We start from the raw sequence: 25,070 nt of genomic DNA, 5'->3' as shown, positions 1-25,070 counted from the left end.
TGCCTGCTGTACCTGCATTCTTACTTTCTTTGACTGATGAACAAGGACCCCCAGATCCTGTTGTACTTCCCCTTTTAACAACTTGACATCATTTAGATAATAGTCTGCCGTCCTGTTTTTCTACCAAAGTGGATAACCTCACATTTATCGACATTAAACTGCACCTGCCATGCATCTGCCCACTCACCCAACCTGTCCAAGTCACCCTGCATTCTCATAGCTCCCTCCTCACAGTTCACACTGCCACCCAACTTTGTGTCATCTGCAAATTTGCAAATGTTACTTTGAATCCCTTCATATAAATCATTCATGTATATTGTAAATAGCTGTGGTCCCAACACCAAAGCCTTGCGGTACCCCAGTAGTCACTGCCTGCGTTTTCTGAATGGGACCCGCTAATCCCTACTCTTTGTTTACAGTCTGCCAACCAATTTTCTATCCATGTCAGCACTCTATCCCCAATGCCATGTGCCCTAATTTTTCCCACTAATCTCATATGTGGGACATTATCAAATACTTTCTGAAAGTCCAGGCACACTACATCCACTGGCTCTCCCATGTCCATTTTCCTAGTTACATCCTGAAAAAAAAATCCAGAAGATTAGTCAAACATGATTTCCCCTTCGTAAATCCATGCTGACTCAGACCAATCCTGTTACTGCTATCCAAATGTGCCGCTATTTCATCTTTAATGATTGACTCCAGCATCTTCCCCACCACCGACGTCTGGCTAACTGATCTATAATTCCGTGTTTTCTCTCTCCCGCCTTTCTTAAAAAGTGTGATAACATTAGCTACCCTCCAATCCACAGGAACTGATCCTGAATCTATAGAACATTGGAAAATGATCACCGTTATCCCACCACCAGTCACATCTTCTCATCCACTTCCCTTTACGATGTGCATGGAAACTACTTCGCTCTCCACAATTGCCCCCCTCAGGCACTTTTTACGACTCATCTCATCTAATCTTCTCCCCACTTCCATCAGGGACCCCAGCAGACCCCCACTGAGACCAGTTCATGTGCACCTTTCCCTACAGGCATATTTATTTTATTAGAAGTAAGCATGCATATGGCACCAAACTAATATATATTTTCCTACATCTTTTTTTTTTTTTGTTACCTGAAAAAAGATGAGAATAAGAAAAAGAGGTTAGATAGTAAAGGATAGAAAACTTCCATCCAGAAAGTTGAGAGAGAAAAATAGTGAAAAGAAAAGGAGATCCCAGTCAGCCCTTCCAGCTGAGACCGAGGTTCATGTGCACCTCTTCCAATCTCGTCTCGTGTCTTTGATGATCTCGATGTGCCTCCTTTACTTTAGCGGGACCAAGTGTAGTTTGGGTGTCTGAATACCTGCATTTGGTCTGCTAAGGCCTGCGAGAGCACCCGGGTGCAAAGCATTTTAATTCGCCTTCCCATTTTTATACCGACCTTTCAGTCCTTGACGTTCTCCGTTGCCAGTGAGGCCACACGCAAACAGGACCTAATATTACGCATGCTGGGTAGCTTACAATTAAAAGTATTAAAAATCTATTTTCCAATTTCAAGTAATACATCCCCCATGCCCAAATTTTCCCCTTGCCCCCACACCACTTCAGTGGCCCACATATTTTTCCCACTATTTCCCATCACCTCAGACACAATTTCCCCTCCAATGTATGCTCAACTCCCATCTTTGTGTGCCAGTTTCCTTTTATTCTCCCATCCCTTTTACCTGTCACCCATATTCTTCCTTCCAGCTTCACATTTCACAACCCCTCTTTTATCATTGGACACCCCTTCATCTCCTTTTCAACTCCAACCTTTGTTGCTTACTCCAACCATTTGGCAATCACCACCTCCCCCCCCACCCCACACCCTCTCACCTGTATCTCTCACCTATATTCACCTATTGGCGCAGTGACAGTGTTGCTATCTTACAGCGCCAGAGACCCAGGTTCGATCCTGACTATGGGTGTTGTCTATATGGAGTTTGTACGTTCACCATGTGACTGCATGGGTTTTCTTCGGGTGCTTCAGTTTCCTCCCGCATTCCAAAGACATACAGATTTGTAGGTTCATTGGCTTTGGTAAAAGATTGTAAATTGTCTCTAGTGTGTAGGATTGAACTAGTGTATAGATGATCATTGGTAGGTGGAGACTTGGTGGACCGAAAGGCCTGTTTACATGCAAACTCCAAACCGAACTCTAAACCATTACTTGCCAGGCCTTGACCCACCCTCTCCTCCCTTTCCAACTTTGTTCCCCATAACTATCCAATCAGTCTAAAGGAGTGTCCAATCACAAAATATCATGTCCATTCTTGATGCTCCCTCCAGCACTTTGTTTTTTTTTGCACAAAAACCTTATATTGGTTCCTGGTCATCCATGTTCAGATACATTTTTTTTTAAACTGTGGTAATCTCGCTCACTTATGTTACCTCACTCTCTCTCCTCCACTACCATGCATCCCCAATCCCTTTCTCGAACTTCACTGCCTGATTATGGATTCTCGCACACATGTTCACCTTATATCACATCCATATTTTCAAAACCTGATACTTAAAAAAGTTCAAAGTCTATGCCTACAGTTGTTCACTCTCACTTGTCTTACTATCTTTATTTTATTTTTAAATCTAGCTCTCACAAGGCCGCACAACTGGCTGATTTTGTCATCCCTATTTGATTAATGGGATGCTGTGTTGAAAAAATATGCTTTATCAGCCTTCAACCTTCAACTGTTAGAAGTACAAATAGCGTCATCAAGTTCAAAACTAATTTAATCCCCTCAGTCTCTGAAAGATGTTGAATCTGCCTGAAATTCTTAAAAAAATTAGTATGACCAAGGGATTTGTAGTTTCTTATTTTTTCCAACAACGTCGAACAGACGAGGAACAAAAATCCACTACTTGAACACCACTTCAAGTAACAAAGCATATAACATTTTAATTTTAAACACAAAATAATATGAGGAAAAAGTGCCACACAAATAGTTTATTTAGCTCGAACAGCAGTTTCTGTGATCTTTTTTAAAAAATTAGCCGATTAATGTTTAAAATGCAGGAAAACCAAATAATTTTACAAACAATTTTCAGAGATCTAATTTAAATTGATTATAATGCCAAACTATAAATATTAATTCCACTATCTATGTTAAACTTTTGGACTTTAGTCTTTGGAGATACAGCGAGGAAACAAGCCCTTCGGCCCACCGCGTCAGCGCCGACCAGCAATCACCCCATATACTAGCACTGTCCTGGAGGAAATTGGAGCACCCACATGGTCACAGGGAGAACGTACAAACTTAGTATAGACAGCACCCGTAGTCTGGATCGAACCCTGGACTCTCTGGCGATGTAAGGCAGAAACTCTACTGCTGACACACTGTGTGGCCCTCAGTGGGATTTTATTGAAGAGGTATGCTATTTAAGTTAAACCTGGCGATAAGGTAATGTAAACAATTATAACAATCATTTCACTGTAATACGATGTATTCCCACATTGGGTTAGTAAAAAGCATCATAGACAGAAAGAGAAACAGCTCCATGCAGCAGAATAATCAACTTGAGCAAAAACACAAGACTGCAGTAACACAGCAGGTCAGGACCCTTATTCAGACTCTCAAGGAAGGTCCTTACCAGAAATCTTGCCTGTTCATTCCCTCCACAGATACTACCTGACGTCCCTGTACCTCCAGCCTTTTATTTTGTGCTCAACATTTTTGCATCTGCAGTTTCTTATGTTTTCAGAATGATCATTTTGTTCCTTTCAACAGTTTAAGACCAAAATCTTCAGTTTGAGAAAAATGGTTTATGCATTTTACCTAATTATAATCTCTACGAGACCAACAATAAGCTTAAACAAGAAACTTCAAATACTTAAGTGACTTCACAACTGAAAAAAATAAGGAAAAGGGGTTAAGCCATGGAGAGCTGAACAGGAAAGCTGCCAATTGGGCCAAATGCAGGCAAATGGGACTAACCCAGAATGCCAACTTGATCGGAATGGACAAGTTGGACTGAAGAGCCCTTTTCTATACAATGTATAGGTATGTTACAAAACCTACCTGAATCGTGGCTGAGCATCTGCCCTACCCCGTGTGCGCGATTTTGGCGCTGTTTAGAGGGGGTGGGTTTAAAACGCGATTTTTACTAGGCTGTTGCAATCGAAAATGTTCAGCCTAGTAAATCATTAACGGAAAATCGCTGAAAGACCCCGTCGCAAAAGGTATTATTAGTTTTTATGGCCTTGTATAATAGTTATAGTAGTTTAAAAATCACTCTCTCACTCCGCAACCTCTCGCAGCCCCAGGGTTTTATAAAGCAAACAATTAAAGGTATGTACCTTATTTTTACATTAAATGGGGCTTGTATATAACCCTGTAATTAAAGTTTTCTATAGTGAGTAGTTCATTTTGGGCTCTTTATATCCCGCAGTATTTTTCTGGGCACTTGAGGGCACAAATCCAGCGCAATGTGAACGTTCTAAACCAGCGCGTTCACAGGAACCCACTAGAAAGCCGATTTAAAATTGACTTTAATTTACAGCAATTGAACACTAAATTCCTTCCATTTGGCCTATAAATTGATGTAAATGAGATTTAAAAATCATGTTTTATTGTGAATTATTTGTGAATATTATTTGGACACTTGGGCTATTTAAAAATGTTAATCATTTATTAAGAAATGGATAGATGTTTAGATCTAGTAATTGAAGTTTGAAATTAGCTACAATTGGGTAACTAACTAATTATATGCTTTAATTTCAGGTCATCCAAGTAAGATTATTTTATATTTGTTTCAGAATGCTTCAATCTATGATAACTGAACATTTCATTCAGTTCTCTTAATTTTTAAGAAGGCTATGGGCTTTTGACTGTCCACGATCACAGCTTTTTTGTTATGTCCATAGAAAATCAATAGGGAACAAGATGCTAATTTCCGAGTATGAAAATGGCCATAACTTTTTTATTACTTGAGATATGAAAGTGAATTAGGTGTCAAATTAAACTTATTGTTATGCTTTATCTGATGGGATAAATTGCAGACTTGATTTTTTAAATCTCAAAATTTTGTAACATTGCTACTATGTAACCAATCACTTCATACTGTATAAAACGTTCACTTCGTCCATGCCCTGCAAGTACGCCTGGAAGTGATTGCAAAATGACAAACTGGTAAACAAGGTTGAATGCAAGGGAATGCATGAAATTATAGATCAAGAAGATGAAGCATAGATACAAGAGCAAAGGAAGACGCAAAAGTCTGGACGTGCATGTCAAGGGAACATACAAAATGTAGAAAGCACTGAAAAAAGAAATTTAGTTATCAGAAATAATGGAGAAAAATGTATTGTAAACATTTCATGAGAACATGAACAATAATTCTACATTTTTAAAAACTCCTTTCATCTTTTAATAATCAGTTAATATTTTCAGTACATTAATATTTCAGAACTTTTTCCAATTTATTCCATTCTCACTTGCATCAGAGATAAACATCCCAATGATGGCACAGTTGCCACACTCACCAGTAAGAAAAAACATATTAGAGCTGATAACACACGATGTTCATGGTTACATTCCAATTTAGTAAAGTATCAGTAAAGTTTCCTCCAAGATCCCAATATTATACTTCAAATAAAACTGATAGGTTATGGATGGGTGTTGTTAGTATCGGTAAGGCTTCTTCTGCCTCACCCAGATAGATGAGGGCCTACTGAAAATGTGTTCTAATTGACAAATGCAAAATCCGAGGGAAAGGGACAGGACAAAAAAAGAGGGGAAAAAGGGATGGAGGATTGTGAAAGAAGAGAAAAATATTATACAGGTGCACAACCTTTTATCCGACAGCCTTGGGACCAGACACTTTTCATAATTCGGAATTTGTCGGCCTTCGGAATGAAATTTTTTAGCGAAGATTTTAATGGCTGGCTCAGTGGTAGAGTGCTCGGCTCATATGCGCAAGGTCGCGAGTTTGCGCCTTGATCCCGGCAGTTCCTCGGGCGCGAGTTTGAGTCTTCAATGTAGTTTTTTCTTGCAGAATAAATGTCTGTATGAAATGCAGTGTGTTGAATGAATTCCTGAATTTGTAAATGTGACCGCAGCATTGAATCACCTCTCGCACTCATGTCATCCTAGCGGGGCTACATGCCCTTAGGCGGCCTAAGGCGACATTTTCACACTCTTATATCCGTGTGCAGCAGAGGCGACGTGCGTTTGGCGCCAAACGTGAGCTTTGGTGTGCAGACGACATCCTGGAAAAAATGTCCGGTTTCTTCCAGGTAGGCGATATACCCTCCCAGGCAATATACCCTCCACTTCTCTTTTATGAAGGGGATTTAGTTCCCCTTTCTTCCAGGACCGACCGGAGGTTCCGCTGTCACCTCTGCAGGCCGCCCTCGGTGAACGTTCTGTCTCCCTGTCCCTGGGATAGCAGGGGGCGATCAAACAGCACAATACCCCCCTCCCCCTCCAGAGGAATCCGCTCCCCGATGGGCCGCTACGGCGACAAGTGGCAGTTCGCCCACAGCCCGAGCTGCGTGACCCCAAGAACAAGATGCACCTTGCACACCATCAGCTTCTGCCGCTACGTGTTCCTCTGGAGTTGGAGCGGGGCTAGGCTGGAGTTGCTGATCTGGGATCTCCGTGCTTGCAGTGGGCCTGGGGGTCGGTGTCCCGATGAGGGGGCACAGCTCGGGCTGTGGGCGAACTGCCACTTGTCGCCGTAGCGGCCTATCGGGGAGCGGCTTCTAGTGGTCCTGATGTCTCCCGCTAGTTTGCAGTTTTCCTCTGGAGTTGGAACGGGGCTGGGCTGCTGCTGGCTGTGGGTCTCTGGGATCTCTGTGCTTGCAGTGGGCCTGGGGGTCGGTGTCCCATTGGTCCTGACGTCTCCGGTGACTGGCATTGTATGCTGCCATCGTATGCTGGCATCGCCAACGTGAAGACCAGTGCAAAGCCCCCACGCCGGTGCAATGGGCGGGGAGCTGGAGAGGGGAGGGAAGGGGTCACACACATGGCCGGGAAGCAGAGGGGTGTAGGTGGGGTGAAACTGAAGGGAGCGACAATCTGTTGCTCCCTGCCCGCTGAGTTAAAAAGTTCCCACGCAAGACTCATGATACACTGTGTATCGTGAGTCTACCGTGGGAACTTTTTAACTCAGCGGGCAGACAGCAGCATATTGTCAATTTTTAACCCTCCCGCGCAATATACCCTCACCTCTTTTATGAATGGGGATTTAGTTCCCCTTTCTTCGAGGACCGACCGGAGGTTCCGCTGTCACCTCTGCGGGCCGCTCTCGGTGAACGTTTTCAAGGACCTTTCTTCAAGGACTGAAAAAATGTCCGCTATTCGGAGGTTTTCGTTATTTGGATCTTCGGATAAAAGGTTGTGCACCTGTACCTCGAGCAACACAGCAACTGGCTTTTTGTGCAGGTGTGCACATCAAGTCGGAAACAGAAAATGTAGATTCTGCCACAATATCATACTGTTACATGGTTTAGTCTCATGGGCTGGCAGGAATAACTGATAAAGAATGGAGCATGGCATTAAATGATGACAGAAGGTCAAGTACAATTCCGCTGCTAAATCATCAGCTTCCGGAATTAAATAGATGCAACAATGCAACAATGATGAAATCAAAAATATAGTCACAGCAATTCACAACTGTACTAAATGTGCTACTTTGTCAAAAGCAGACTTAATCAAATGTATGAAAATCAAGCCATATTTAAGTGAGATTATTTATGATTTTATAAACACCATGATCTATACTTTAAGCACCAACTCAATGGAGGTATTTATCTTCACACACTGGTGAAATAGTTATTTTGGTTAAATACATTTATTTAGCTAACTTACTTTATTTGGCGTGTTGTCATCGGATGTTTGTGTGTCTATATTCCAAAAGCCATCCAAATGTTTTGCAAGAGAGAAAAATTTAAACACATAAAATGTGAGATTCAAAAATCACAAATGCTCTTGAGACAAATTCAGACAAAGAAGTGTTTTTATTAATTTCATATTCTGCAGAATAGGTGCCTCTCCTCTGATGTCCCCTAGAGGCACACCGAAGATGGAGATGCTTTCTATCTTTATACATTTCATTTCATTATTATCACATTCTCATCCCTCCCCATTGAGCTTCTTCCAATCATAACATAAAGCCGTTTCCCACGAGAACGTCTGGGAATGCCCACACAACTACAAAGACACCTCCCCTATCATGCATCGCATGTGCATTTAAATTAGGCATCTTGTCATAGTGGGTGTGTGTACATATTCATGTAATCTCATCAAGCATGCGTAGTTGAGCGTGACTTCGTGTCCCTTTCCCCTTCGTTCTAATTTCTCTACTATCTCCTGCTGAAGTCTTTCTACTGCTACTTTTTATCTAGAATTTCTCTGTTCTTTATATAGTTACTTTCTATTCTACTAGCAGTCTGGCTTCTGCCTTATTTCTTTCTAAGTTATTTTTCTATCCCTAGTCTAAATCAACCATGTCTGTTAACTCTTTCCTCACATAAAATACATTCAAGTAACACAATTAATTTGTAAGAACTTTTTACTAAAATGCTGTGCCAAAGACATGTAATGAACCCCGTAATTAAAGTAACCAGTCTGAAGAAGGGTTTCGGCCCGAAACGTTGCCTATTTCCTTCGCTCCATAGATGCTGCTGCACCCGCTGAGTTTCTCCAGCTTTTTTTGTGTACCTTCGATTCTCCAGCATCTGCAGTTCCTTCTTAAACACATGCAATGATATCCCTGTTCTACTTGAGCTTGATTTTTTATTTTTTTATCCTATTAGTTCAGTTCTAGAGTGCTTCTCTGGTTTTTGTTATTGTCTGGCGAAATAGTCAATGTACATAATTGAAAACTTCAATTAATAAGATACATCAACTTTCCCTCAGGGTAATTAAATTCAAATAATGCACATATTTCAAATTTGTATCATTTAAATTTGAATAATAGCTATGCACCGAAACCGGTGCTTACAAAAATACTAACATTCTGTGGAGTTAAAAACAAAATCTCTTTATTCAGATCAACTGACATCAACTGACATAGTGTATCGCACATAAAAATTAGATATCCATCTCATCTATCGTAATCTCATCCATCTAAGATATCCATCTATGGTTACCACAAAGTAAATTACAATGTAAAGGAAGCACGAGGAAGAAGAGAACATTATCCCTGAATTTGTTTAAGCAATGATCATTTGAGGACCACACGGAAGATTCTCGAGCAAGAACTGAAACAAGGAAGGAGAATTAAAAAAATTTGTTGAAAGCTGACATTCAAGAAAATACAGCTAAAATTAGCCTGTTCACATTCTACAACAGGAATGGGAGGAATAATATAATTGCTGAGATGGAAAATATTTAAGTGTGTAACCTTCCCGCTAGCAAAACTGATTAGAAACATTCTCACATTAGAAAGTGCAAGATTGATATGATATGACTGACATGTTGACTTGGCAAGACACAGTCAAACTCTGTTAAACTTGTGTTCCTAAAAACTAACTGGTGTACCAGTTCCTGCACTTCTCTTCACACCTTCAGATTTTATTGGAAAATGGATTATAATACCTTGTGATATGTAAAGGCGTGTTGGGGATTAATAGGAACAACATCCTGCAAATTTATGAGCATTCATACAATTCCAATTATGGGACTTTTGTGGTACATGTTGATGAATCGACTTGCTGATTTTAGAGGAATACCCATGAAAACCCAGAGGGTAGTTGAGGCCAGTTCATTGGCTATATTTAAGAGGGAGTTAGATGTGGCCCTTGTGGCTAACGGGATCAGGGGGTATGGAGAGAAGGCAGGTACGGGATACTGAGTTGGATGATCAGCCATGATCATATTGAATGGCGGTGCAGGCTCGAAGGGCCGAATGGCCTACTCCTGCACCTAATTTCTATGTTTCTATGTTTCTATGAAAAGCCTCTGCCACATTAGACACTGGTCATACATACTGGCCTAAAGCTGCATTTTTCAGTAAATCTTCATTTTTGCTGGTAGTTTGATATTTATGCATATTGGAATTTGCCAAGATGAGATTTTGCATGGAAAGAAATCGCACAAATCAACATCTCAATTTATTTTTAAGCAATGTTATTAAATGTTTGAAGAAACAAGGAACTGCAGATGCGAATTTCCAAACAAAGAGACATGGTGCTGGAGTAACTCAGTGGGTTAGGCAGCATCTCTGGAGAACATGGATAGGCTACGTTTTAAGTCAGGAACCTTCTTCAGAGTGATAAAGAGGATGGTGGGGAGAAGAAAAACCTGGAAGGGAAGAGAGGCTGGACAAAGACTGGCAGGTTTCACCTTGTAGAAATTACAGCTGTGTTTATACATCGTCCCCCCATTTCAGGGCACCATAATGTTTGCGACACATGACTTCACAGGTGTTTGTAATAGCTCATGTGTGTTTAAATGCCTCCTTAATGTAGGTATAAGAGAGCTCTCAGCACCTAGTCTTTCTTCCAGTCTTTCCATCCTCTTTGGAAACTTTTATTGCTGTTTATCTACATGAGGACCAATGTTGTGCCAATGAAAGTCAAAGAAGCCATTATGAGACTGAGAAACAAGAATAAAACTGTTAGAGACATCAGCCAAACCATAGGCTTACCAAAATCAACTGTTTGGAACATCATTAAGAAGAAAGAGAGCACTGGTGAGCTTACTAATCGCAAAGGGACTGGCAAACTAAGGAAGACCTCAACAGCTAATGACAGAAGAATTATCTCTATAATAAACAAACCCCTCCCCCAAACACCCGTCCGACAGATCAGAAACACTCAAGAGTGGATTTGTCAATGACCACTGTCCGCAGAAGACTTCATGAACAGGAATCCATTGGCTACACTGCAAGATACAAACCACTGGTTAGCCGCAAAAATAGGATGGCCGGGTTACAGTTTGCCAAGAAGTACTTAAAAGAGCAACCACAATTCTGGAAAAAAGATCTTATGGACAGATGAGACAAAGATGAACTTATATCAGGATGATGGCAAGAGCAAAGGAGGAGAAGGAAATGCCCAAGATCCAAAGCATACCACCTCATCTGTGAAACACGGTGGTGGGGAGGTGATATGGGCTGGGCATGTATGGTCGCTGAAGGTATTGGCTCACTTATCTTCATTGATGATACAACTGCTGAAGGTAGTAGCATAATGAATTCTGAAGTGTATAGACACATACTATCTGCTCAAGTTCAAACAAATGCCTCAAAACTCATTGGCCAGCGGTTCATTCTACAGCAAGATAAAGATCCCAAACATACTGCTAAAGGAACAAAGGAGTGGCCAAGTCAATCACCGGATCTGAAACCAATTGAGCATGTCTTTTATATGCTGAAGAGAAAACTAAAGAGGACTAGCCACCAAAACAAGCTTAAGCTAAAGATGGCTGCAATACAGGCCTGGCAGAGCATCACCAGAGAAGACACCCAGCAACGGGTGATGTCCATGAATCGCAGGCTTCAAGCAGTCATTTCATGCAAAGGATATGCAACAAAATACTAAACATGACTACTTTCATTTATATGACATTGCTGTCCCCCAAGCATCATGGTGCCCTGAAATGGGGGGGGAGGGGGACAATGTATATACACTGCTGTAATTTCTACCTGGTGAAAACAAAATGATTAAAAATGGCCTTTAATAAAATCTGACAATGTGGAATGATGAAGATTTCTGAACAATTGGGTGCTGGATTGCCTACATTTGCTGCACTATGGGTTAAGAGCTTTGGAATTAATTCACAGAAGCAAATATGAAGATCAAGTGAATTGCAATTCACAAATTCAATAAAATATGGGTCCAAAGCAAATAGTCAAATGGGTCTATTAAGAATAGGAACTGTGAATAGATAGGTCAGATAAAGGGATAACCAAAGAGCTTTCAGTTCCAATTCTTCCCAAAATTCCTTTAAACGGAGAACATTAATGCTAATACAAATTTGAAGTTTGTTGTTTTCAAAAACCTTGCTTTGCAAAAAATACGTTTGTTTAAAAAAATTAATTAAACTATCTGAAATGTACCTCTTCTTCATTGTTTCCATCCTGTTGCCCCGTTGCTGAAATTAAAATCGGAATATCTGTTAAGATAGCAAGTTACTGACGACTTGAAATTTTGAAGCTTCTGTTTAATACCAAATATATTTGGTATTTTGGAAGTAAAATGTGTATAAATAATATATACGTGTGATATTTTAAATATATATATCAATTAAAATCTTTACCTCCAATTTCGAACACTTGAGATCACTTCTAATACTAAAGACACATTTTCCCTTTTCCAAGTAAAGCATTGAGAAGAATATTTTTCAAATGCAATTTCAATACATTGCCATATAGCTTTAAAATACAAAGCAGCCGCACTTTTGCCTTTAAAACCGAATCAAGGAATTTAGGAAGGGGCACGCCAAAACAACTGTCAGTACCCAACATATTGACATTCCTAACCAATGTGTGGGGAGCGTTGGTCGGCGCAGACCCGGTGGGCCGAAGTGAATCTCCAAACTAAACTAAAATATCATGAATAGTTTAGTAACTATATGTAAAGATTCGCCATCACCAATTACTACAAATGCCGTACAAAACTTAGCTTCAATTTTAAATGCTCCATGACCAAAACAAGCAACTACTATGGCACATTGGCAGCAGGTGAATGTGCAACATTTAGGGCAAGGAGTGCTTTAAACTGCTAATTTTTATAATTGAATAGACTAAGTAGCCTATGGTCACACAGGAGGGCTGGTCCCCCAACGCAATTCAAGTGCCGATTCATACCATTTCAAGCAGGGTGCAAGGCCACCAAATTCAAGTGCAGTTTCATACCATTTCATGCAGGGTGCAAGGCCACCAAATTCAAATGCAGTTTTATAGCATTTCATGCAGTGTGAAACCACCGTAAAAACACACAAAACACCACAGAAACACCACACTCACAATTCAATAGACATTCAGTGTGTTCAGTTGATTCACAGCTCAGACAGTCGTGACCTCTCCCACCCCCATCTCGCAGAGACTGAGCCACACCCACACTTCTGGGTTTTATAATCCCTCCCCCAGAAGGGCTGTGGCCTACGTGGCATGATTGACAGGAAAGAGATCCTCAACATTTTTTAAAACACTAATAACACTTTTATTTTTCATTCATGGGAAGAATCCTCTGCACCTGATGGGCGGAGGGGGACTTAGTAAGATGGCCAAATGTCACAGCCGTAAGTGGTAGCGTTTTATCCAAAATCAATATACAGTGCAAACAGGAAGTTGTCAAGTTACCACCACCAACAACCATCTGCAGTGCAGCATTTCAAAGCAGTTACCACCACCAACAACCATCTGCAGTGCAGCATTTCAAAGCAGTTACCACCACCAACAACCATCTGCAGTGCAGCATTTTAAAGCAGTTACCACCACCAACAACCATTTGCAGTGCAGCATTTCAAAGCAGTTACCACCACCAACAACCATCTGCAGTGCAGCATTTCAAAGCAGTTACCACCACCAACAACCATTTGCAGTGCAGCATTTCAAAGTATTTACCACCACCAACAACCATTTGTAGTGCAGCATTTCAAAGCGGTTACCACCACCAACAACCATTTGCAGTGCAGCATTTCAAAGCAACCACATTTTCAAACCAGATTAAGGGCACTCACAGTTGAGTAGACATGTGTTTAGTGTTATGCACCACAGAGAGTGAAAAACGGGAAGTGGTCAAGATCTTACTTTTAGTAATATAGATAATTTTTCTCAACTGCTCCAGGCATAATAGCTGGAATTGCACAGAAGCCTCAAATAGCATGAATAACATTTTTAGCCAATAACAGTTCCTGGCATATCTCAGTATCTGAGAACTGAGTTTGTTTCCATATCATGTACCATCTTAACTTGCAAATATATCACCCATGCTGCCACATAACTAGGTCAAAATCCATCAAAACTGTCCATCAACTGTCCGAGAGTACCTTCGATAGAAGGATTCGGATGGATCAAGGTTGTTTCCATCGGAAGGGCAATAAATGTTGGCCTTGCTCGTGATGCCAAAATCCAGAAAGTTATGATTTAAAACCTGTAGCCTTTTGTAGAATTATGCCTTCATGACAGACATAAGACTGGAAAGAGGCCCCTTAGCCCATAAAGCCTGTGCTGAACGTCTAGAAGCCATTTACACTAATCCTATTTTGTCAAGATTCTACCACTCAACTATCAACCCACCCATCTTTGACACGTGGGAGGAAACCAGAGCAAATCCCACATAGTCACAGGATGAATCTGGAAACTCAATAAATAAGCACCCAAGATTAGAAGCTGAGGCTGTGCATCAAAACAATTAATCAAATATAGTATTAAGATAATAGAAACAGCAACAAAACATTAATTAACAATAAATAACGTAATTTTAGACATTACAAAGTGATAACAGAAGACCAACAATTTAAATATGATCAATGTTCTTTTAATTACTAGAGGTTACAAATGAATTAAACTTACATTCCATGTGTCCTTTGCAAGTTTTGATCCAAGAGCTAAAGCTGTCATTTTCAGCTGTAATATACAAGAGGAAACAGTTAACTATCCTAAAATACATGTTGTAGGATACCACACTAAAACATTAATGACTTAACATGGGACCTATTCAAAATCAAAGCTTATGGAACAAGAGAAACCTTTCTATTCCAACAGGTTTTTAAGCATCTAAACCTCTATCACATTAACTGTAGACATGTTAATTTAGAGCGTAACAAGAGGAACTGCTTAAATTAGTAAGGTGAATACTAGCAAGCAACACAATGAAATAAAATTATTACATCATATCAGTCATAGGTCACAGTGGTATTATTAATAAAAATGAAGAAAATGCTAAGATTGCATAAATCGTAGACAGCATCCAAGTAATAAGATACGATGAAGCCACTGAGGCCCGAATACTAAAATCAAAAAATAATTCAGCCAAAATGGAATACAGAATGCTAACTCTTGAATAGATAACTTAATCTGGATTGAAATTCTCAATACACAACAAATAAAAGGCTATTTAGACCATCCTGGCATCAATACAATATTACCAGTCCTCTTCGATGGAAGCTGGCTGGAGATAGAAACATAGAAAATTGGTGCAGGAGTAGACCATTCAGCCCTTCGAGCCAGCACCGCCATTCACTATTATCATGGCTGATCATCCAAAATCAGCACCGCACTCCTGCTTTTTTCCCCCCATATCCCTTGATTCTGTTAGCCCTAAGAGCTAAATCAAGCTCTCTCGTGAAAACATTTGTTTTGCTACCTGCTTTCATGTAGAAAAAACTAGGAGAGGTCAATAATGGGTAGGAAAGAAAGTTCTGTGCTCAGGTAGGCATGCTCGAATTAGAGGTCATGAAATACTAGAAACGTTCAACAGGAAAAGCAGCATCTTACAAAAATCAGGTCAGTGACTTATTCAGAAATGGAACAGTGAGAAAACTAGCATGTTTTAAAGTCCAGATGGAAATAAAGAGGAAACTGTGACAGGGAAGGCCAAGGTTGTCCCTGCAACATAAATATTTTTAGTGCTGATCATAGTAAAAGAACAAAGAAATGTGTTGGCTAGAAATCTGAGAAAATGGTGGAAATTCCTAGCCCATTCGACAGTATCTGTGGAGAGCGAACAAAAACGGAATTATTGTTGGAAATGGATGACCTTGCATCGCAGCTGAACAATTCTGACACAGAGAGAAATGATTTGTGCACCAAGGCCATTCATGACTATGAACAAAGCCAGTATGGTGTTAGTCAAGAGCAGAAGCAGGACTGGGAGACTTTAATTAACCTGTATTGGGCAGGGACAGGGTTAGCAGCAGTTTATAAGATGGGAAAGGTCCACAGTGGCATTTTTTAAGTTGTAACAGCAGTTCTGAAGGCTGAAGTATTAATTTTACAGGTTTGAAACTTGTGGATAAGATGAACTTGCAGAAAGACACGGTGGGGGGACTGAAGATTTAAGAATCTACACCCATACTCTTGAATGAACAAGAGAAATGAATTGTAGGCCAGTGTTCATGTATGTGATAGAGATATAAAGATTCAGCCTTGATTTGAAGAGATCCATAAATCTTGCAGGTGACAATGGAGATGGGAGAGGCAACATTGACGATCAGCGAGGACAATAATTCTCAACACCGGTGCCCCATAAGGATGCGTTCTCAGTATCCGACTGTACTCACGACTGCACGGCCATAATCGGCTCCAAGTCCATCTACAAGTTTGCAGATGACGCTACTGTGGTGGGCTGGATCACCAACCACGATGAAACAACATTGAGGAAGGAGAGAGAAAACTTAGTAACATGGTGTCAGGAAAATAACCTCTGGCTCAATGCCAGGGAGATGAAGGAGCTAGTTATTGACTTCATGAAGAATTGTGGAGTACATGCCCCAGTCAGCATCAATGGTGCCGAAGTAGAAATGGTCGAGAGCTTCAAGTTTCTTGGCGTTAATATTACCTGTGATCCGTCAAGAAGGCGACAGCCAAGGAGGTGCAGCAAGGAAATTTGGCATATTTCCAATGACACTTGCAAACTTCTATAAGAAGCAGCAACGCAAGCATACTGTCGGGTTGCATTGTAGCTTGGTTTGGGAACAGCTCTGCCAAACACCGCAAGAAATTGCAGAGAAATGTACACGTAGCCCAGTTTATCATACAGACCAAACTTCCTGTCATTGAATCCAGTGACACTTTATGCTGTCTCAGAAAAGCAGCCAACATAAAGACTTGTCCCAGCTGGTCATTCCTGCTCCTGTTCGGCAGAATGTACAGAAGCTTGAAAGTGCTCACTGCCAGACCGGTAACAGCGTCTTTTCCTCTGTTATCGGGCTTCTGAACAGTCTTACCATAAGCTGGGGTGCTGCCTAATTCACCTTTCACCCTTTGCGCACAATGGACTTGTCTATGGAAATTGTGCCCTACAACACTGAGAACTATATTCTGCACTCTGTATCCAATATTTTGCTTTGTCTATTGTACTCAAGTTTGCTTGATTCTATTCATGTATAATATTATCTGATCAGATCACATGAAAAAGAAAGCTCTCCGCTGTACCTTGGTACACATGACAACAATAAACCCAATCCTAAAGACCTTTATTACCCCTCCCCTTCAGACTTGCCTTAACCACTTCCCCCCCAAACCAACTCTTAATCCAAATGGACTTGTAGGGTGCCCTCGCTGCTCTTTCAATGCCTTCAAACACACTACTGCTACTTAAATCATGCCCATCTATCCTGAAATTATATCCACTTTCATCCAATGAGGTTTATAGTCAGAGGTTAAAATTCTCACTTTTCCAAATCTCTTCATGACTTTATGAAAAGTTCTTCAAGGTTTATAATGACATTCCTAACATTTGATTAATAAACTAAACCCACATCATCCTTCATAATACACCTACTTAAATATCTCAGTCTTCCAGTTGGAGGTGGAGTGATCCATCCAATTATACCCAGATAATCATTCATCTTCCCATTCAGGCACTGCGATCTCTGGAAAGATTTATAATAATTTCCACGTTTCTAACCAGTATTGATTACACAAACTAAAAACCATCTCATAGTCTTCCTACTTAAATATCTCAGTCTTCCAGTTGGAGGTGGAGTGATCCATCCAATTATACCCAGATAATCATTCATCTTCCCATTCAGGCACTGCGATCTCTGGAAAGATTTCTGAGGGCATTAATTTCCACGTTGCCATCTGAAAACAAACCAAGTATGCTAACAACGTTCCATACCCTCTCACACAACTGCTCTCGACTTCAACAATATCTGTTCTGCCGATGTGAAAATCAGTTTTCCATAAACAGAAATATCTTCCAATACTGGGAAAATTAAACCAATTGACTCCCATGTTTTCAAACACCATATACGAGCCCTCAAATGAAAAACATTCACAACTACACATTGTATCTGACCCTTACATTAACTTTACACCTCCTGTTCACCCCTTCACTACAACAACTACTTCTACCTCTTTTGAGCAAACCGCTAATAATGTACTAGCCAATGATTCGAAAGTCCCAATGGTTTGATATTTGGCTCACCAAATTCTTAAACTGTGACCCCTGGTACTGGACTCCCCCAACATGTTCCCGATGTTGGGGGAAGTCCAGAACCAGGGGTCACAGTTTAAGAATAAGGGGTAGGCCATTTTGGACTGAGACGAGGATTTTTTTTTTTCCCCCACCCAGAGTTGCGAATCTGTGGAATTCTCTGCCACAGAAGGCAGTGGAGGCCAATTCACTAGATGTTTTCAAGAGACTTAGTTCTTAGGGCTAAAGGAATCATGGGATATGGGGGAAAACCAGGAACAGGGTGCTGATTTTAGATGATCAGCCATCATATTGAATAGCGGTGCTGGCTCGAAGGGCCAAATTGCTTACTCCTGCACCTGATTTTGTATGTTTCACCAGATATTTGCCATGCTTTCTTCCCATTCACCAGGGTCCCAGATTCCATGTTACACTGAAGCTTACCTGGTTTTGCAATATTAGGAAGTCTTAAAAAAAAAAAAAAGCAATTTATTACTTTAATTTTTTTTTAAACGCAGTAGTGCTAGGGATTGGGTGGGGCAGAATTAAGTGTGTCTAGGAAAATGTCCTCAACTTTTATATAGATGCCTGCCTTGAGAGGGGCAATATTGGACCCACCTGTTGGAAAATAAGGCAGGGAGAGACCCAAGTGTCAGTGGGGGATCACTTTGGGAACCAGTGCCTACAAGTTTATTAGTTTTACAATAGTTAATGAAAAGCATAGCGCTGTTAAAGTTAAAGTCCTAAGTTGTGGGAAAGCTAATTTTGATTACATTAGACAGGAACTTGCAAAGATAGATTGAAAGGCTGTCAAAAGTTATGGGTAGAAGGCATGGGTATGGGGTTGAGAGGGAAAGATATATCAGCCATGATTGAATGAAAGGGTAGATTTTTTCAGACTGAATGGCCTAATACTGCTCCAATGATTTACGGAAGAGTCTGGTTGCAGGGTAAGAGACATTCGACTAGAACTAGGGAAGAGACAGTTGGGACTGTGACAGAGGTATTTGTATCATTGCTAGCCACCGGTAGCAATTTTAGGGTTAAGGTAAGACAGGAATGTAGCTAATGTTGTGCCTTTAAAAAGGTCAGCAAGGATAAGTCAGGGAACTACAGGGTAGCAAGCTTAACATCAGTAGTGAGAATATTACTGGAGCACATTCTGAGAGACAAGATTTACAAGCACTTGGAAAGGCAAAAATTGATCAGGGATACTCGGCATGGCTTTGTACATGGGATATCTCGTCTTATAAACTTGATAAGAGTTTCATGAAGAGGTTACAAAGTTAATTGACAAGGGCATGGCGTTTACATTGAATTCAAATCCTTTGACAAGGTCCCCCATGACAGGCTGGAACAGAAAGCAAGACCACATAGGATCTAGGGCGAGCTAACCAAGTGGACACCAATGGGCTTGGTGGTTGAAGTCAGAGTGCAGTAGGGTTGTTTTTCCAGACTGAAGACTTGTGACCAGGGGTGTCCTGCAGGAATCAGTGATGGGTCCAGTACAGCTTAGCACTATATTAGCAATTTGAATGAGAATATACTGTCATGTTTAGCAAATTTGTGGATTACACCAACATTGATGCTATGGTAGACAATGAGGAGGATTATCTAAGATTATAGCCGATTCTAAATCAACTGGGAGAGTGGATCATGCATTGGCTGATGGAATTTAACTTGGACAAATGTGAAGTGCTACATTTGATAAGTTAAACGAGGACAGGACTCGCACAGTAAATGATGGAGACCCAGAGAATGTTGAAGAACAGAGAAACCTGTGGGTACATGTACAGTTCCCTCAGTGGTAACACGGGCAGAGAGGGTGGTGAAGGTGGAGCTTGGCACACCTGCTTTCATCTGTCAGGTCACTGAGTACGAGAGTTGGGATGTGGTGTTATAATTGCCAAGACATTGGTGACTTCTCACTTGTAGTAGTGTGTGCAAGTTGCTCATCTAGCTATAGGAAAGATGTAATTAACCTAGAAAGGGTGCAGAAAAGATTCACAAGAATGATACTAAGTTTGGAGGGCTTGATTATAAGCAAAAACAGGAGGCAGAGGCTTTTTTTCCTCAATCGTAGGATGCCAAGGAGGTGACCGGAGAGGTTTATCAAATTCTGAGGAGCTGAGACAAGGTGAACAGTCACAAACATTTTTCCCAGGATGGGGGAATACAAAACAAGAGGGGATACATTTAAAGTGAGAGAAGAAAGATTTAAATGTTATCTAATGATCAGCTTTTTCACACAGAGGGAGGTGGGTGTCTAGAAACATAGAAAATAGGGGTAGGAGGCAATTCGGCCCTTCGAGCCAATTCGGCCTTGTGATCATGGCTGATTGTCGCCAACCAATAACGCGTGCTTGCCTTCTCCCCATATCCCTCGATTCCACTAGCCCCTAGAGGTCTATATAACTCTCTCTTAAATCCATCCAGTGATTTGGCCTCCACTGCCCTCTGTGGCAGGGAATTCCACAAATCACAACTCTCTGGGTGAAAACGTTTTTTCTCACCTCAGTCTTAAATGGCCTCCCCTTTATTCTAAGACTGTGGGCCCCTGGTTCTGGACTCGCCCAACTTTGGGAACATTTTTCCTGCATCTAGCTTGTCCAGTCCAGGTATATTAATTCAAATTGGAGAATTCAATGTTTATACCACTGTTGTAAGATACCCAAGCAGAATAAGAGGTCACCCTGACACCTTTTTCTCATTTTCACCTCCAGCCTTTACCGTTTACTCCACCCATCTGCTAATCGACTACACACGCGCACACACACGCATGCGCACACACGCATCTACCGGTCACTTGCCAGTCTTTGTCCCATCTTCAGCCTCTCTTTTTCAGCTTTATCCCCGCCCTCCATGACTACAATCCAGCAAGGGGTGGAGTGGAGGCCAAGGATTATCCACGACCTGACCACACTGATCAGAAAGGTATAATCCCATAACTATATTATTGCATTCAATGGAGCTAAATGATTTAAGGAACTGGCTGGGGAGAGAGAGGACGGGTGATTCCCTTCTTTCAAGCAGCTGTTATTCTTATACAGAAAACATATTTTCCCCATCCAAGCAACTTTTCTTTATGCTTAAGCCTATACAATGTGGTGGGGAGTCACTTGGTCAATGTGTCATGTTCTAGCTCAATTCTATCACCCCACATCTCCAAACATGGACATTGCTGGCTACTCTTAGTCAAAATTGGCTAAGCTTTTCATATTGCAATTCTGCAAGCCACACTACACATCAATAAAAATCATTAGGGTAAATAGATCAAAGAAGTGAGATTAATGAGAATTAACTGTCATAGCAAACCAACTTTATGCAAATCATAAATCAAACTACAAATCTAGCAGATATCAGGAAAGACAATGTAAATAATATTTAATCGACAAGGATCCAGTGACTTTCAATCAATGAAATACTGTTAAGGCACAGGTTACTAGATACCCATTTCAAACTCAAAATATCAAGATAATTAAGCATTAAAACACCTACCATCTAGCTCATGTCCTCTTGTAAAAGACTCCAGTGACGACTGATACATTTTTAAGTGATATTCTGCAATTCTAAATAAAGATAAATATATTAAAATTGTGCCAGTTAAAGAAAAAACTATTCATCAACTAAACATCTACTGCTGAAACTTTGTTTTAACTATCAATTGTCAAAAACGCTCCTGCAATATCAGAGATATTATGGAGAAAACACTGTCTCAATGCATCTTTCTGAAGAGAGGGGCTTTTGTAAATGAGATCTGACTGGAGTTGGATTTGGTTAACCCTCCAGTATTCATCTAACTCTTAAGACACTGAAGTAATTCTAACATCATTTTTTTTTTACACAATTACAAGTTTGTACCCTACAAAACAAAGGACAGATTTTCTATTGTTGGGTGGTTGCTTGCTAGTTACACGTGGCCCATACAGTCTCAGCACAAGCAGCCACCTGCACTCACATAATAGCTTTGACAGCCAGTGAGGAATGGCACTTTGTTCACCAGCTGTTAGCAGAAGTTATCAAAGTTAAAGAAGGTCTTAAAATTAAATCATCCCAAAACATTGAGAGCCAGCTTAAATAATAAATAAATTAAGCTTAATTACAGAACCGTAAAGTATATTTAAGCAAATTTTTAAAAAGATCAATTTACCTCTTACAAGTTGATTTCTCCAAATCATTTGAATAGGACCACATTACTTGCTCCAGACTTGACTTAACACAAATATAGCAGGCAGATTTTCCAGCTTGACTGGGAAGCCTGCCAAAGTTTGCCTTGCCTCACTGGGCTTTATAATTCATCCACTGGTGCAAATAATTTACAGCCAGCAACACAGAAGGCAAGAACTTACACCATTGGTATATGTTGATCCCACACTGGACATTGGGGCCACCATGGGGAAGACCCGTATTATTACTAGCATTTGGTCAGAAGATCAGGTCAATATTATTCACAAGCCCTGAAACTTCTAGCGAAATTCAGCATTACTTGATGTCATTCTAAAGTCAGTCAGCTGCCTTATGAAATAGTAGTCTAATTCTATTAAATGCTCAGAAATTTAATTTATTCAGTGTGCATTTCCTGTGCAAAAGTGTAAGTAACTAAACTTCCTGCATTTTAACAATGAACAGATAAAGCACAATTTGCTGATGTTTTCCTGTATGAGTAAATTCATTTCAATGGAAGGACAAAACAAATAGGGACAATGTTGTCCAACATGACTTTATTTAGATTAACTGAGTAACTAATTAAACTACAGTGCCCTCCAAAATGTTTGGGACAAAGACAAATTCATTTATTTATTTGCCTCTCTACTCCACAATTTGAGACTTGTAACAGAAAAAAAATCAAGTGGTTAAAGTGCACATTGTCAGATTTTATTAAAGGCCAATTTTATACATTTTGGTTTCACCACGTAGAAATTACAGCTGTGCTTATCCATCGTCCCCCCCATTTCAGGGCACCATCATGTTTGGGACACATGGCTTCATGGGTGTTTGTAGTTGCTCAGGTGTGTTTAATTACCTCCTTAATGCAGGTATAAGAGAGCTCTCAGCACCTAGTCTTTCCACCAGATTTTCCGTCACCTTTGGAAACTTTTATTGCTGTTTATCAATGAGGACCAAAGTTGTGCCAATGAAAGTCAAAGAACCCATTATGAGACTGAGAAACATGAATAAAACTGTTAGAGACATCAGCCAAACCTTAAGTTTACCAAAATCAACTGTTTGGAACATCATTAAGAATAAATAGAACACTGGTGAGCTTACTAATCGCAAAGGGACTGGCAGGCCAAGGAAGACCCCCAGAGCTGATGACAGAATAATTCTCTCTATATTAAAGAAAAAAACCTAAACACCTAAAACCAACAACAGATCAGAAACACTCTTCAGGAGTCAGGTGTGGATTTGTCAATCACCACTGTCTGCCGAAGACTTCAGGAACAGAAATACAGAGGCCACACTGCAAAATGCAATCCACTTGTTAGCCGCAAAAATAGGATGGCTGTGTTACAGTTTGCCAAGTACTTAAAAGATCAACCACAGTTCTGGAAAAAAGTCTTGTGGACAGATGAGACAAAGATTAACTTGTATCAGAGTGATGGCAAGAGCAAAGTATTGAGGAGAGATGAACTTATATCAGGATGATGGAGCAAAGAGGAGAAGGAAATGCCCAAGATCCAAAGCATATCACCTCATCTGTGAAACAGTGGTGGGGGTGTTATTGTCAGGGCATGTATGGCTGCTGAAGGTACTGGCTCACTTATCTTCATTGATGATACAACTGCTGATGACAGTAGCAGAATTAATTCTGAAGTGTATATACATCCTATCTGCTCGAGTTAAAAAAAAAAAACCCTCAAAAGTCATTGGCCGGCAGTTCATTCTACAGCAAGACAATGATCCCAAACATACTGTTAAAGCAACAAAATCGTTTTTCAAAGCTAAAAAATTGTCAATTCTTGAGTGACCAAGTCAATCACCCGATCTGAACCCATTGAGCATGCCTTTTATATGCTGAAGAGAAAACTGAAGAGGACTAGCCCCAAAACAAGCATAAGCTAAAGATGGCTGCAATACAGGCCTGGTAGAGCATAACCAGAGACGTCACCCAGCAACCGGTGATGCCCATTAATCGCAGACTTCAAGCAGTCATTCAATGCAATGGATATATAACAAAATACTAAACAGGACTACTTTCATTTACATGACATTGCTGTGTCCCAAACATTATGGTGGCATGACATGGGGGGTGGGGGGGGGGGGGGGGGGGGGGGGGGGGGGGGGGGGGGGGGGGGGGGGGGGGGGGGAACTATGTATAAACACAGCTTAATTTCTACATTGTGAAACCAAAATGTATAAAAAATACCCTTTAATAAAATCTGACAATGTGCACTTTAACCACATGATTTTTTTCTATTACAAATCTCAAATTGTGGAGTACAGAGGCAAATAAATAAATGATGGGTCTTTGGCCCAAACATTATGGAGTGCACTGTATTTGATTATTTAGCACAAACATAGGTGTTATTTTTTAATTATTGAGTTTGATGGTAATGCTTTTTCTGAATTTTAGAGACATCCAGAAGTCTTTCTAGTCCTTACAGCGTTGGCAGTCAGTTGGGTGTCGAGGAGTATCTTAACCCACTGCCAATGCGTTTTTGTGTGATCAAGACACTTTAAGTGAGCAGGCTAACCAGAGTTCCAGAAAGGTTTAAGATCACACTTACCATTTCAATCTTGGGTAGTTTGCCACAAAAGAAAATCTAGCTCACTGACTTTTAAAGGAATGTACAGATTTTATTTAGATTTTTATTTATTTGGGAATTTTCCCTGGTCATAATGTTCTTGTTTAGATCAGTATATGTCTATAATAATTTACTGCATCAAGTCTCTACCGTAGTTTTCTCAATTCAAGTCCATGGCCTTGGCATGCTTTCCATCTTGTGATAATGCAATAATCCACATGACAGAGAAATGTCTGCCTCAAAGGAAAATTGACAATCCTGC

The 25,070-nt window shown here is 40.5% G+C and overlaps 1 protein-coding gene across 2 annotated transcripts in view; it reads right to left on the bottom strand.

Annotated features, from left to right (window-relative positions):
- The window catches only part of sugt1 (SGT1 homolog, MIS12 kinetochore complex assembly cochaperone), an 88,328-nt gene that overhangs the window by 48,983 nt on the left and 14,275 nt on the right, over window positions 1-25,070 (bottom strand). For both annotated transcript variants that reach the window (XM_055664843.1, XM_055664842.1), the window contains 4 exons: window positions 21,561-21,631; window positions 14,495-14,548; window positions 12,035-12,069; window positions 7,840-7,874 (listed from right to left, as the gene is read on the bottom strand). In XM_055664843.1, the coding sequence (XP_055520818.1) occupies window positions 7,840-7,874; window positions 12,035-12,069; window positions 14,495-14,548; window positions 21,561-21,631 (195 nt within the window). The remainder of the gene's footprint in view (window positions 1-7,839; window positions 7,875-12,034; window positions 12,070-14,494; window positions 14,549-21,560; window positions 21,632-25,070) is intronic.

The sequence above is a fragment of the Leucoraja erinacea genome, chromosome 47 (genome assembly GCF_028641065.1).
Source record: "Leucoraja erinacea ecotype New England chromosome 47, Leri_hhj_1, whole genome shotgun sequence".
Classification (NCBI taxonomy): Eukaryota; Metazoa; Chordata; class Chondrichthyes; order Rajiformes; family Rajidae; genus Leucoraja; species Leucoraja erinaceus.
The sequence above is the reverse complement of the archived record's forward strand: the minus strand, read 5'-3'. Positions and strand labels throughout refer to the sequence as shown.